This window comes from Typopeltis vanoorti, chromosome 10 (assembly GCF_054136105.1).
Source record: "Typopeltis vanoorti isolate ZY-2024b chromosome 10, IOZ_Tvanoo_1.0, whole genome shotgun sequence".
Taxonomy (NCBI): Eukaryota; Metazoa; Arthropoda; class Arachnida; order Uropygi; family Thelyphonidae; genus Typopeltis; species Typopeltis vanoorti.
Genome location: NC_143558.1, coordinates 73,840,291 through 73,855,892, shown reverse-complemented (window position 1 = coordinate 73,855,892; position 15,602 = coordinate 73,840,291). Strand labels below are relative to the sequence as shown.

The 15,602-nt window shown below is 36.2% G+C and overlaps 1 protein-coding gene across 1 annotated transcript in view; it reads left to right on the top strand.

The window, feature by feature from the left end:
* The first annotated feature begins 2,944 nt into the window (after positions 1-2,944).
* LOC150102509 (cilia- and flagella-associated protein 61-like) overlaps positions 2,945-15,602 on the top strand; it is a 509,206-nt gene continuing 496,548 nt past the window's right edge. Inside the window, exons 1-2 of the mRNA XM_090399377.1 lie at positions 2,945-3,027; positions 12,610-12,825. Of these exons, the coding sequence (XP_090255503.1) occupies positions 2,986-3,027; positions 12,610-12,825 (258 nt within the window). The 5' untranslated portion in view covers positions 2,945-2,985. The remainder of the gene's footprint in view (positions 3,028-12,609; positions 12,826-15,602) is intronic.

Below are 15,602 nucleotides of genomic sequence, written 5' to 3'. Positions count from 1 at the left end.
AGCATATATCCTTACAGACATGTATAATGCTATGCATTATGGGAAGGGTCACTACCCAGACTGGGTTCGACCTTTGTTGAGGTCTCATCAGCGGAAGCCAGACCCAGAAGTGATACCAAGTAAGGCAAGTGACGTGTAGTCATTTACTTCTATATACGAGTTGCCCAGTCCTGAAATTAATTCAGGTGCAAACTTTGTTTGCTTACACTATAAAGGATTAAACCAAGAATATAAATTCTTGGCATCTTTAATTTATAGTATAACCAAGTGGAAAAACTTTTACCATCTCTTTGTTTTTCAAATTTTAAAACCTTACACTTTGCAACACTGAACTGGCATTGCCATTCCTGTTCCCATTCACTCAATCTATTCAAGTCCTCTTGTAAGACCACAACTTCTGCTCTGCTGCTCATAGCTCCTCTCAACTTTACTTCTTCTGCAAACAACTGAATGTCCCCATTCAAATCTAACCTAATATCATTATAATACAGGTTAAACAGCAACGACCCTTAAACAGAGACCATTGAGGCATGTGACTTTTCTTTTCCAATATGTTGCTCCCCCATACACAAATTGTTGATACCTATCAGACAGCTAGTCTCCAATCCCATGCATTTATCTAATATAAAATCCCATCTATTCTAGTTTATCTATCAACTTATCATGTGGTAATTTAATCAGAAGCCTTTGTGAATCTAAGTATACTACTGTGTTGTATCCATTTCTCTTGTCCAATACTTGTCACCTTATTATAATATTTCAGTAGATTACTGAAACATGACCCACCTTTAGCAAATCTGTGCTGTCCATCAAAGATAATACCACTGTTGTCAATGCAATTCTGGATCCTGGTTCTCACTAATTTCTCCATCATTTCAGCTACAACACCTGACACACAGAGTGGCCAATAAAATATGAAGCTTGAGTTCTGTCACCTTTATGGAGTGGTACAATCTTTCTTCTACTCCTTTGGAACTTGGCCCAATGTAAGATATATCAAGGCAGATGTCAACTCCCAGGCACATTCTTTCAAATATGTGTCGATTTATCATCAAGTCCTACAACCTTATTAACACTAAGTTTACCCAGTTCCACCACATATACCTATTGTTCACACTCACAGTGAGTCTCTCCTCCTTTCCTTCCACTGCTATGAAACTCTACATGCTGTCACATTTACAAGGATGAAATACTTTTATGAACTGCCTATTTAATATCTCAATTATATTCTCTGCAGCAGTTATCCTTATACATTTTTTTTTTTTTTTTACAAAAACTGTTATCTTATGATAATCATTTTTTTTTCTGCTATGTACATATCAAAAGAACTCCTTCAAGTTTTTTTTTTCTTCATTAGTGCTAACTGCTACCCATACTGCACTTTTGATATCCCTGAATACTTGTTCTTTGTATTCCCCATGGAACTGATTATTACCCATCATATTATGCTGCCTCAAATTATTCTTCTGTATTGCATGCTTAATTCTCTTCATTCATCCATTCCACACCCTCCTTATTTAACCTTCTGATCCTTGGAATACATGTAAACATTGCTTCTACTAGATAGTTCTTGAATAGCACCAAATTAGGATTGATCTCATTTTCACACAACTCCTCATTGCATGCTACAGCTGCAAGTCTCCTGAGCTTCATAATGATTAGCCTTGTAGTTATGCATATATCATTGCCTCAAAAAAAAAGGTAATCACTTTATAGTCACTATCTACTTCACAGTCACTCTTTTTATGAAAATGATGTTATACTCTTAAAAAAATCCACTAAAAGTCTTCATTCTTTAACTAACTGAATAATTCCTGTGCAAGTGTGGTATGAAAATCAACAATAAACAATAAAACATCAACTTCATTCTCAGTGGGAAACTGTAGAATAATAAAATACTTCAGCTATTTAGACCAATTTTAGTGAAGGTGGAAAATGAAATTTGCAAATTGATAACAGAATGAGCAAATCTGGTATTTTGAGTAGTCAACTAAAAACTGAACTAACAGTGTATTGGTATAACAGAAGGCAGTTTCAAATTACTTTTAACTATAGGAGTGGATTAGAAGTATAACAATTGATCAGATTAGATAGTAGATATGAGAATTGTGAGAAAAATTGGTATATGATAAGATAGTATGGTCAGTTAAACAGAATGAGTGAGGATAGATTAGCAAAACAGGTGTTTGATGCCAGAACTGGCTGAAAAAGACAAGAAGACCAGAATCTGGATTGTTTGCTTTAGAAATCTCCTCAAAAGGCTGAAATATATAAGATCTGGGAAGATTGGTATCTTGAGAAATAACAAACTAATTTGAAGAAGAATAATTTAAAGGAAGGTAATAATAATATGAACTTCTGTGTACATTTTGTAGTACACAATAGTATATGATACTATTATAGTACTGTGCAGCCCTTTGGTGCATGTTAGAAATTTAATGATGAAGTCCCAAATTTCCCAGCTCATTCTTGTTGTTTTAACCCTTGGATACTTGATAACTTAGCAATCATGAGAAGATAAGGAATGGGAATAAATCAGAAGACCTGGTCAGTTTATTGCATTCTTTACAGGTTGCGTGGTCTCCTCCTAGTTATTCACTTTTAAGCGATACAGAAGGTTCTCTAAATATGTGTGCGTGCCCGTGCACGTGTTTATATTTATAGTATATTTATTTGCTTATCTTAATATTGTTAATGATTTATTAACACTGTATTATTAGCATAAACATTGGAGGCCATAGATAATGAAAAGCCTTGGTATTCTGCTGATGAGAGGTATGTTTAATATGTATTAATCATCATTCTAAAGTGATGTATCATAATTATAATAGTGTGCTATAGATTAAATATATAAAGTAGAACTAACAAAATTATAATAATTGTACAGCTTTTTTTTTCAGTGATTTTCATGTAAGACTCATTAAAGAAAATGATATTCCCAAGATAAAAAATATTGTGCAGGTGCCGTTTTGGCGTGATTCACTTATGATGGATGTGACACAATACTGGGCACTGATAAAACAAAAGGTTGTTATTTAGCAATTGAAAATTAATTAAAATACATTGTATTTATGGAGTTTTATTTAAGTATAGTACTGAGTTTAGGTAAATGATTGCAACCACCCAGGTAATCACCTCATGGTCACTCTCACCAATTTGCAGATCATTTGACACCTCATTTATAATTACATCCTCTGATGAGATGACTAAATCGAAGACCCTTAATCCTCATGTGCCCTCTGTTACATACTGTCTGAGGTATTTATCCCTCAAAAACTCAAGAAACTCATTTTTTTTACTTCCAGTTGCTATCTCATCATTCCAGTATATATTGCCTTAATTAAAATCACCCATAATGATCACCCTTTTCTTAATTGCTTGGCTAATTTGACTATACATTTCACTATCACCACCATCCACATTACCTGGTCTATAAAAACATCCCACCAAGTAATTGATTCCATTCACCTCTATCTCATGCCATAATGCCTCAAAACCATTGGCACTATTTCCCTCTTGCATCTCTGCTTTATATGGATATAACTCTTTCTCTATCATCAGTAGCACTCCCCCCTCCCTTTTTATCCCTTCTATTCTCACGAAACACATCATACCCTTCCATCTCTATTCCTGTCAGGATGACATCCTGACAAGAATTGACTCAATGATCCGTGGTGTGCAAGATAGGATGCATGAGGTGTGCTTGCCTGGAGGAACAATAGAAAGTGTGGCTATGGCAATTAAGAGGGGTGAAAGGGTGGATGAGATGATTGTGATGGTAGGAACAAATGACTTGAGAGGTAATGTTAATTGGGCAGTGAGAGATATGAGATTCTTACTAGAGGTAGTATGAAAAAAGATGCAGAGAGGAAAGATAGTATATGTGTTGCCTAGGTATGATTGTGACGAGTTGAGCAGAAGAGCAGTAATATTGAATAACATAATAGCTAGAATGTGTCAGAAGAGATGATTGGAGGAATATGTGGATACTTGGAGAGCATTTGAGGACAGAGAGGACTTGTATGCGAGAGACAGCTTGCATTTGAATGAGGAAGGCATCTAGGTGAGATTGCTGTTCTGAACGAGTCAGTGTGTCAATGCAGGGAATCTAGAATGCCCAAGGTGGATGGTAGCAGGGGGTGGCCTCTTGTGGGAAAGGGTACTTCGGAGAAGTGGGACATCAGGTAGCACTGAGCCCAGTGTAGTCTAGAGCAGCGCTTCCCAAACTGTGGGCCATGGCCCCCTTGGGGCAGAAGGTTTTTTGAGGGGGGGGGGTGAAACAATGAAAACAAATTGAATATGTTTTAAGACTAAGTAGATTTTATATCTTAAATGAAACGCATTTAAATTTTATTAGTTATTATTTCTTTTTTGTTATTTTTTTATATTTTAATGGGAAGAATCACACATTGGTGCAGGTTCACAAATTTTGCTTCCTGCGTATTTCGCTGTTAGTGAATATTAGTAAATATATGCTTATTCATATAAGTTTCATTTCAAAGCAGAAATCAAAGAATTACAATTTCAAATATTTCACCTGATACTAACTTTTTTGTGTAGCATAGAAACACATCCATCACACACATTAAATTGTTAATAAACTTCTTTTATGTTTTTAATTTTTTCTTTATTACTAATCATTTTATGTTTCATGTGCTTGTGCTGCAAACGTACCATAACAATATATCTATCTATATAAAAATATGAGGTAATGTGCCATGTCAAATGCGTATGTAAGATGCTCAAAATGTCATATTTGCATTTGATTTTTACAATATTCGCTGTGCATGTTTTGTATTGAATATAAATACAATAAATATTATAATAATATATGTCTATATTACGAGTTTTGTTTCGAGGGGTGCCGTGAAATATTTAAATTTTTCCAAAGGGGGCCCCTGACATCCAGAAGTTTGGGAAGCACTGGTCTAGAGGGGATAATTCTGGGTATAGAAATAGTCGCATTTTTATGCTAATGCCAGTGGGTATCCTGAATAAAGGAGAGGAATTGGTGGCGCTGATACTATCAGCCTTGCCAAAGATTATTGGGATCACTGAGATGTGGTTGACAGAAGAGGATATAATAACAGAAATAGAAGTAGCAGGGTAGAGCATTTTTCTGCAGGATAGAAAGGGAAAGCGTAGTGGTGGAGTACTGCTTATGATAAGTGATGACTTATCATAAGCAGTACTCCACCACCACCAAAGGTGCCCAGGGAATGGAAGGAAGGTAAGATAGTGCCATTGCATATAAGGGCGGTAGCAGACTGGAAGTGTCTAATTATAGGCCAGTTTGTGTGTCATCAGCATTTGTTAAGATCTTGGAGAAATTAGTTAGGGACCGTATACTACATTGGGAAGATGAGGGTAATGTTATCTGTGAGAGTCAGCATGGATTTGTGAGGGGGGGCACTCTTGTTTTAGTAATATGCTAGCCTTTTATAATAAAGTTACAAGAGCAGTAGATGAGAGAAAAGTATATACTGCCATTTTCTTGGATTTAGCAAAGGCATTTGATAGGGTGCCACATGATAAGCTGATATTTAAGTTGCAGCACATGGGTTTGGATGTCAGGTTGGTCAACTGGATTCAGGATTGGCTGACCGATAGGTATCAGAGAGTTGTATATCGTGGGGCAGTTGCAAGGAAGGAGAGGGTTACAAGTGGGGTCCCACAGGGCTTAGTACTGGGACCTATATTGTTTAACCTTTATATCAATGACATTGTCAGTGGATTGCAAGGGGATATTCAGTTGTTTGCGGATGATGTGAAGCTGGGAAGGGTTATTAGTAATAGTGCAGATGTAGCAGTCATGCAAGAGGATTTTAATAAGCTAGATAGATGGGCAAATGAATGGTGGAATCGGTTAAATGCAGCAAAATGTAAGGTGTCTTGATGTTTGGGACACATCAATGGGATGCTGCATACTTTATTGGAGGAGATATACTGGTGGAGGAAGTAGTCGGGAGACCAGAGATCTGGGGTTGATGATTGATAGGAACCTGAAATTCAAGGGACATATTGCAAAGGTGGTGAAGATAACACAGAGGATTGCTACAATAATGAGAAGGACGCTGACCTGCAGAGATGAAAGAGTTATCATTCCATTGTATAAGACCCTGATCAGACCACACTTAGACTATTGTTCTCAGATTTTGGTCCTCAGGATTTGAAGGGGGATAAATTAACTGTGGAAAGGGTAGAGGCAGATAACAAAGACAGTTTGAGGACTGTACAATGTTAGTTTTGAGGATCGTCTGAGGGAATGTGAACTACAGAGTTTGGTGGATAGAAGAAGGAGAGGTGATATGATTGAGACTTTTAAACTGTTGAGGGGTGGTTATAGGGCTGACACTAGAGAGTTTTTTCGCTTAGTTGAACAGCAGGAATCAGTGATGACAAGGGGGCCATCCCTGGAAGTTACGAAAGGAAACTGTGAGCAAGAGGGCGAGGAATGGTTTCTTTGCATGGAGGGTGGTTGAACCATGGAATGCATTGCCTGATACAGTGGTGAGAGCGAGAATGGTCAATGAGTTTAAGGAGTGGTATGATAGACTTTGTCTTTCCTAGGAAGGAACCTCCCATGATGAGTCTTGATAGACTTGTGTTTCCTAGGAAGGATCTCCCGCGATTAGTCTTTTGACTCCTTGGAGGCCTAAATAATAATAATAATAAAATTTTACTTACCATCTCCATAATGCTGGTATCCTTTCCATTCAGAAAAAGAGCTGTCGAAAACTTTCCTTAAAAATAAATCGTTAATAAGAAAGCTTTATAAGCCATTTTCAAACAAACATGTACATGTAGAGGAAAAGTTTTCTTCCAGGGGATATTTGGTTTGTTCTTCCACAAGACAGAATATATCCAGATATCATATACATTAATAAACAATATAGATATGATTAAACATCCTGTCGAGTAACAATCAGGTTTATAAAAGCCAAGGTTGTGATCTTAATAGATTTTGTACATAAATGAAGATTGGATATTTATTGAAATTTGTCAGGCCATTCCATTGTAGTTAAAATTCATTCCAAATGTAGTTGCAAAACTACTAGGAAAGATATATTATATATTCAGTATTAACCACATCACAAAGATGTTCAGATAGAACTGAAAGAAAAAAAAATGGTATTAAGTGTGACTATCAGTTTTACTTCTAACAGATATCCAAATTTATGGACATCCTGGCTTTGTTTGGAAGAAATTTTGTCTTGGTAGCCTATTTACATTATATAATAAAGTGGCAAGTTCAAGTTGGATTACATGCTAATATTTCTTGGGAGGGTAGCTCACTGACATATCTGTCTAGTCAAAGAGTATAAAGTGCACAAGTGGGAAGTACTACGATAAGGTATTGAAGATATTCTCATTGGTTTGAAAGCAGAATATCCAGTTGTTTAGGAAGAGCCATGGATTAAGAAATGCATCTGATAGTTTCACTTCAGGATAACTTCAGGATAACTCAGGCAAGGAGAATGGATGCTAGTTTAATGTTATCACTAGGAAGATTTTGAATTTTTGAAATGAACAGAAAAGTATCATTTTGGGATTACACAACAGATAATGTAGAGGGGATATATGCCTATATGTGAGCCGATACTGTAGTTGAAGTACAGGAAACATAATGTAAAGACAATACAAAGGATAACTCTGACCAGTTATCCCTTGTTTCCTGCACTTTATATTACTACCTAAATCTGATCTTATCTGTAGTAGTTACGTTCCAACACAGGACGTTCTCCATATTTTAAAAAACAAGATTTCAAATAAAATGTTCTCTCTGTTATCTCACTGTGTAAACTCTGGCTATTTTGAATTCGAAGGTAAACTATACAAACAGGTCAGAGGATTAGCTATGGGAAGCCCCTCTCTCCTGTGTTAGCCAACATTTTTTTCGAGGAATTTGAACAAAAAGCAATCTCCTCTTTTACTTTAAAACCGAAAATTTGGCTCAGATACGTGGATGATATATTCCTCATATGGGAGCATGGTACTGAGAATCTTCACAAGTTTCTCGACCACTTAAACAACCGCCATCAAGATATAAAATTGACTATGGAGATTGAAGAAAATAGTTCCATCTGTTTCCTAGATGTTAAACTCACCAAGACGCCTGAATCAATTAAAGTCTCTATATTTAGAAAGCCAACTCATACAGACAGATATTTGCATGCGTCATCCCATCACCATCCAGCGCAAAAGTTGGGTATTATATCAACTCTAGCGAATCGTGCAAGATCTGTACTGTCAGATGAAGAAGAACTGAAAAAGGAACTACGACATCTTAAACGGACCTTTAAAAACAATGGCTATTCTCTAAAAAATATTAACAACCAATTATCCCACCGTCAACGTAGCAACGTAGAGACACAGGATGACCCCAAAGGTCATATCGTCTTGCCATATATCCAAAGCTCACTCTAAAGAAGTTTAACATAAAAACGTGCTTCTCGACTATGCCAAAAATAAGATCACGCTTCAACAACTATAAACAACCTCACAACCTTCTACAATTCCCAGGTGTATACAAGGTCACTTGTGAATGCGGAAAGCCTTACTATGGGCAGACAGAGAAATCTATCTTACTACGTCTCGAAGAGCACCAGCGTGACATTGCGTATAAAAGAACCAGAGCAACTGCTCTGTCAAGCCATGTCCTGTTTTCAATAAACACGAACAATGAAAGCCACCAACATGAAATAAACTGGACATCAACTTCAAACCTACACATCTGCCATGATGAAGTAGAGCGCCGCATTGTCGAGTCAAAAGAAATCACCTTGGACCCTTTTCACATGAATAACAATCTTAGCTATAATTTGCCTGACTCTTTCAACTCTACTATTAGATACTGGAGATTGCGTGATTCCACACACGCACAGGTGTACAACAATAGAACTTTAACTCGGACTGTAGTTCAAGCTCATAATAACTGTAATTTACAGTCGAATATTATGGCTTTATAATTGTATAGCTTTAGAGTGTGTAAATGTTAATTTCATGTCTTTTAATATCTTTTTATGTTCTTATCGCCTGATGAAGTCATTCTTGACGAAACATGTTGCGTTTTTTTTTCAAATAAATGTCATTGTGTTATAATTCTCGGGTTTAAGTCAGTTAATTTAGAAAAATGAACATATCCCAACCCCGAGTTAATAGTACTAATCATATATATATATATATTGTGTGTGTACATATATTTATTTATTACTTATATTTATTTTTTACATAACCCAGAAAATCCACTCTAGAAACCAAACCTGGAACTTTTTCAAGCTACTTCAGGTCCAGCAAGTGGAACAGTGATTTCACACTGGGTGATGAAATTCATCTCCTACCTTAAAATCTAACTAAAATATGAAGATTATGGAATGAAGAATGTGATAGTAGATTAAAGAAACACGGATTGCAGAGTCTGGTGAAGAGGCCAAAAAAAAAAAAAAGTATTTATAAATTTCATAATGGATTTTTATCAAAATATATACAAAAGAAGATTTTTCATTATTCTGTGGAGAAGAAAGAACTAGTGTACAGGATCAGATTTCAAAGTTAGGTATGTGGTTAGCAAAAGGAATGGATTCTTCTGAATAAGTTAATCGGGTAGGAGTTAGATCGATGAATAATATCATTAAGCATGAGCTGCAGAAGAAAAAATGCTGTGAAGGGAAATGCTGTAAAGAGAAAGGTGACCAGCAAACTCATGAACAGTACAAGGCTCAGGCAAGGAAGGTGACCAGCATGGCAAGGAAGGAAAAATCAGATTATCAGAATAATCTAGCTGAGCAGGCCAAAGGAAATCCCAAAGAGTTCTTAGTTCTGTGGCAAGTAAGAGGAAGAATGACTATGGAAGATTAACCTTAATGAGTGATGATGGTCACGAGGAGACAAAAGCAGATAAAATAGTTGAGATAATGACTGATCATTTTGCAAGGATATATCATCCTAGTGAGGTTACTGCTTTAACCTATGTGACAGACACTAATGTGGGAACAGAGGTGGATGAATTGGAGGTTTTCAGGATATTGCAGAATCTCAATGTAAATACAGCTGTGGGATTAGATGGGATATCAGCTAGGGTTTTGTGAGAATGTGTAAGGGATGTGTAAGGCAATGCCTCTGACTAGGCTCTTTGATTTAAGTGTCAGCTCTGGTAGAAATCCAAGTGAGTGGATTTCTACCAGAGCCTTTTCACAGTATCTCAGGCATGGTGGTAAAAGTACTAGAAAATTGTTTAAAAAGGGAATTCAAGAAAGCACCTCCATAGCACAATTGGAAGAACAAATATATGTTGCATCCTTTGATTGGAAAAGGCCTGAGTTCAATTCTCGTTGTGATGAGAGGAATCTTTCTATGAGCTTTTTTTTCAATTGAAGGTGAGTTACTGATCTCATACAGAGGTAGCAGGGTTTTTCCTCCTGAAAACTTGGGTTTTTCATCCTGTATACAGACAAATCAGCCTTCAGGACACAAGCAAAAAACAACAACAAAAAAAAATACTAGTGGTGGTGGGCAGTAGATGGCAGTGGTGTAGATGATGGTGATGGATGGAAGTGGTGGAGAGGAAGTGTTGTAGAGTAAGTGCCCTCTCTCGATGAGTCTTTCGACTCTTGAAAGTGTCCCAAAATGATAATAAAAAATAATAATATACAGAAGGTAGGAAATTTTAATATTATATTTAGGAATTTCATATCCAAGTTTTGCTTTCTTCAAAATCATAGACAAAGGTATCAAGGAAATGTTAAAGAGTAATGATGACAAGAAATCACCTTGGAAAATTTCATGTTTAATGCTAATATCTCCAAATCGTTCATTATTATAATCTATTAAAGTTGTTTTCCATGATTTCATAGTAGCAGCAGCAGCAAGAAACAAACATATGTTTTTGCTAATTATAAGTATTTCTAGTGATTTTAGGATCTAGGAGTGTGGGAGGGAATCGAATAATGCTTTCTTATACTCTCTCCATTCCATGTTTAATCTCATTTTTTGTCTTTTTGAATTTCTGAGGATCATTTTATCAATAAGGATCTGGTCTTTTATTTGTCTAGATTTTTTAAAATTGCCTTTTTGTTCAATCAGATAAATCTGATTATCTAATAAGTAGTGGTACATGGAATTTGCTATGATTGCAGTGAAGAGCTTAAGCTTAGTTGATAGGCATGTTATTAGATGGTAGTTACTTGGGTCTGCACCCTTATCTTTCATAAAGAGAAAAGTACACCAAGATATCATCCAGTCTTCCACTGAGCCATGATTGCAACAAATTGTTCTACCATTTGACCATGTAGACTGGTTAGATGCTTTAACAAAAATCCATGTAGTTCGTCTTTGCCCTAGATTTTTAATTTAGCTTGAGCACTGACCATTTCTTTAGTAATAATGACATTTTGCATTTGTTTTTGTTTCATTTCTGATTCTATTTCTTTAATCCATGAGGCATCTTTATTATGTTCAATAGGATTATCCCTGATTGACTTCCAAATTCGAGTGTTTCTTCTTTTCTGGTAAACAATAGTTTGCATATGTATTTCTGCAGAGATTGTAAGAAGTGATGTTGGTTCAGTCAAAATTCAATATTTTGCACATATTGGTTGATTCTTGCTTCATATCTTTTAATTTTCTGGGCAATCACAATAATTCTTTGCTTTAGTTCTTCAGTAATCTCATCAATTGTTTTGCTTGCCAAATTATATGTATTTATGAGTTTGATTTTGATGGTGTTATTTTTCAGCCATCTTTCTTTAAGACTCTTTAAGTTACTCAGATCAGTTCAAAGTTTGTTGACTTTTCTTTCCAACTGGATTTTCCATGGTACAGATTGCTTCAGCTTTTGCCCTTGCAGTTGCAAACATGCTTCATTGTAATGATAAGTTGTGCTGTATAAGAACTGATTTGTTTCCTTTAAACTTTTGGTTGTGATTGTTTTTTATCACAGCATTTGCAACTAAGAGGAGGTTTTAGCTTAGATTTACAAAGGACTTTTAATGTTGTTAGTCTTATACAGTCATTTGTGGAGTTCATGTTCTAATATGACCAACTTCATTTTACACTGTACTTCTGTCCAAACATTTTGAGGTGTGTCTTCAGCATGATGATCACTGAGTTGAATTTCAAAGTTTAATATGGCTACCGTGTGATAATTTGTTGTTACCTGTAGCTGTTGGTTTATTATTTAACTCTTACAGCTATGTTCAGTAAATATTTTGTTACAGAAAATGAAGTTCTTTTGGTCTATAAGTGTTTGTTCTGTTATTGCAGATTCTGGGAATTTTTGTTTGTAAATCATATGTATACACGTTCTAAAATCTCATTTTTCTGGTGTTGATCTGTAAAAACATTTCATAATTTCCCTGATTTCTTTTACAGTTCATTTTTTTATGTTTGGTTTCTTCCAGTCACTTTTCAGCTTCCTACTCTGGTTACCTAGCAAGGAGAGCTGGGTCCTGTAGCCTGCTTATCACCTGATGCCCAGGATCCCCAACGTCTGACGCAGTTCTTGATTAGATATGCATTGACTGATCCAGTACGAATTATTATTATTATTATTATTGATCTATTATTTGTTTATTTAGAGGACAAATTTATTTTTAAAATGCTCTTTTTCAGGAAACTAGAAATCTTGATGTGTATGTTGTAGAGGTTCAGAAGCAGATAATTGGTGTGGCAGTTTTAAGACTGGAGAACAACTTGAAATACCTAAGATCTCATTATGATATTGATAATTTTATTATATATCATATTCACCATTCTGAAGAACATGGTCAACTTCTGCATTGTTTCCTGAATCCTGCTTTCAGTTATCATTCAAAGTACTTTTTGAAGGTTAATATCTATATTATTGTTTCATAGTGTGTGTGTGTATATATATATATATATATATATATATATATATACATACATACATACATAGTTTTATGAAGAATTAAATGACTAGAACCGAGATTTAAGTAAAAAGGTTTTAATATAAACACACTACTAGTTTCGGCCTGTAACAGCCTTCTTCAGGTGACATTATAAAAGAAAAAACACTAAACATTGAGGGTTAAAAGACTATGAACAACACAGACAGTCTTTATACATAATTAGCATGAAAACGTTGTAGTTGTATTTGAAGCTGTTCTTTCGTTTGTTGCATTGTTGGGAGAGTGCGTGTTTGCTGCATCGCGTGAACGCCAGTACATGATTACAGCTGAATGACTATCTGGGAGGTTGTAGCTTAAGTTGTTATTTAGATGAACAGGATTGAAGATGATTTCTCTAGATTCCACAATTTTTCTCTCTATTTCGTCACTGCAATGGAAGATGTTAGTAGATTTTTTCCAGCAGACTTTGTGACTTTGGTTATCATCATTAGGATTAGCCGAGAAAAGGATATGACTTAATAATGCACTCGCTCGCTGTCTCTTGTAAGTAATGTCTCTCATGTGTTCTTCCATACGCATTTCGACAGATTTGTCTGTCTGCCCGAAATAAGGAATATCGCAGTCACATAATATTTTATATACACCAGGGTATTTGAGTTGATGATGACAAGGTTTTGGGTGGCTAATTAAGGAATGGATCTTTGGAAGTGGAGTGAACAAGGTTCTGATATTGTATTTTCTTAGAACTTTTGCTAATTTGTGTGAAACTGCGATATTCCTTATTTCGGGCAGACAGACAAATCTGTCGAAATGCGTATGGAAGAACACATGACTTGGGATTAAATGGATGAATAACACCATTAAGCTTGAGCTGAAAAAAAAGAAACAACTGTCGAGAAAATTTAAGGATTTCGAAAGGTGACCTGCAGGCACATGAACAGTATAAAGGGCAGGCCAGAAGGGTAACAAGTGTGGTAAGAAAAGCAAAAGCGGATTATGAAAGAACATTAGCCATGCAGGCTAAAGAGAATCCTAAACAGTTTTTTCGATATGTTGCAAGTAAAAGAAAAACTTTATACGGCAGATTGATATTAAAGAATGTTGATGGTAGGGAGGTAATCGAATCAGTTGATATAGTAGTATTACCGAGTGAGCACTTTACAAGAGTATATCATCCATGTGGTGACATTGCAGAAATGGAAGAACAAACAGCTTATATGGGAATTGTAATGAATGAAGTACAGGTGAAGTCTATTACAAAACCTCAATGTCAATGCATCTGCAGGATTGGATGGTATACCAGCTCGTGTCGTACGAGAAGCGGCTAAAGAATTGTCAGTGCCTTTGACCATTTTGTTTAATTTGAGTCTTGGCTCTAGGTTAGTCCCAAGGGGATGGAAAGAGGGGAAAATAGTTCCACTGCATAAAGGAGGTTCCAAGACTGCTGTTGAAAATTACTGGGCGATCAGGAACTATTGTCAAGGTCTTGGAGAAAATATTCAAGAGGAAAATACAAGATTGGATAGATTAAAATGGGATACTCTATGGGGGACAGCATGGTTTTGTGAAGGGTAGATCATGCCTCAGTAATAACTTGCTCAAGTTCTATAACACAGTGACGGCTGAACTGGATAAGGGTAACAGGTTTACAGTGATTCTACTGGACCTTGCTAAAGCCTTTGATAGGATACCACATCAATTTCTAATAAGTAAACTGCAGCATATGAGAATGGATATAGGGTTGGTGAGATGGATAGAAGGGTGGTTGATGGAGAGATATCAGAGAGTGGTTTATTCAGGAATAGAGTCCAAAAGATGGCCTGTAACTAGCGGTGTGCCGCAGGGTTCTATTCTTGGACCTACTGTTTAATTTGTTCATTAACGATATAGGAAAGGATCTGAGAGGAACCGTGCATCTGTTTGTGGATGATGCAAAGTGAGGTAGAGCAATAGTGAATGCTCATGATGTCAAAATTTTGCAGGATGATTTGGATAGTTTGGAGGACTGGGCTAAGCGGAATGGATGTCAATTTAATGTGGAAAAATGTAAGGTTTTGCATTTTGGGGTGAAAAGATTAGCAGCAGTATATCACATCGGTGGAACTGTACTCCAGGAGATTGATAAGGCCAGGGATTTGGGAGTGTTGGTGGATAGGGAGATGGAGTTTAGGGGAAACATCGCAAAAGTGGCAAAATCAGCTCATCAAATCACTTGGTTGCTGAAAAACACTTTAACAAGCAGAGACAAACAGGTTATTGTTCCTCTGTATCGAGCCCTGATAAGACCCCATCTGGACTACTGGGCACCAGGGTTTCTTCTCGACGGGGAGGAGGTGGAGAGGATCCAGAGACAAGTGACCAAGATAATAGCAGGACTATGGAATGAACCTTATGAGAACAGGTTAAAGATTTGTAGACTCCAGAAATTGGTTGACAGATGGTTGATGGCTCCAGAAAAGAGGTGATATGATTGAGACATTCAAATTACTGAAGGGTTTCTATAAGATTAATTCAGAAGATATTTTTGAGAATAGGACTGGTAGTGGGAGGACTAGGGGCCATCCATGGAAGCTTGGTAAGAGTGTGGTTAGCAAGGGTGTTATAGCTAGGTTTTTTACTTGGAGAGTAGTAAATGATTGGAATAAGCTACCAGAGTCTGTTGTGAGTGCCATGACTGTAAATGAGTTCAAGGAGAAGTATGATAGATACTGTGTGAATGTTGAATAGTTGTTCTTG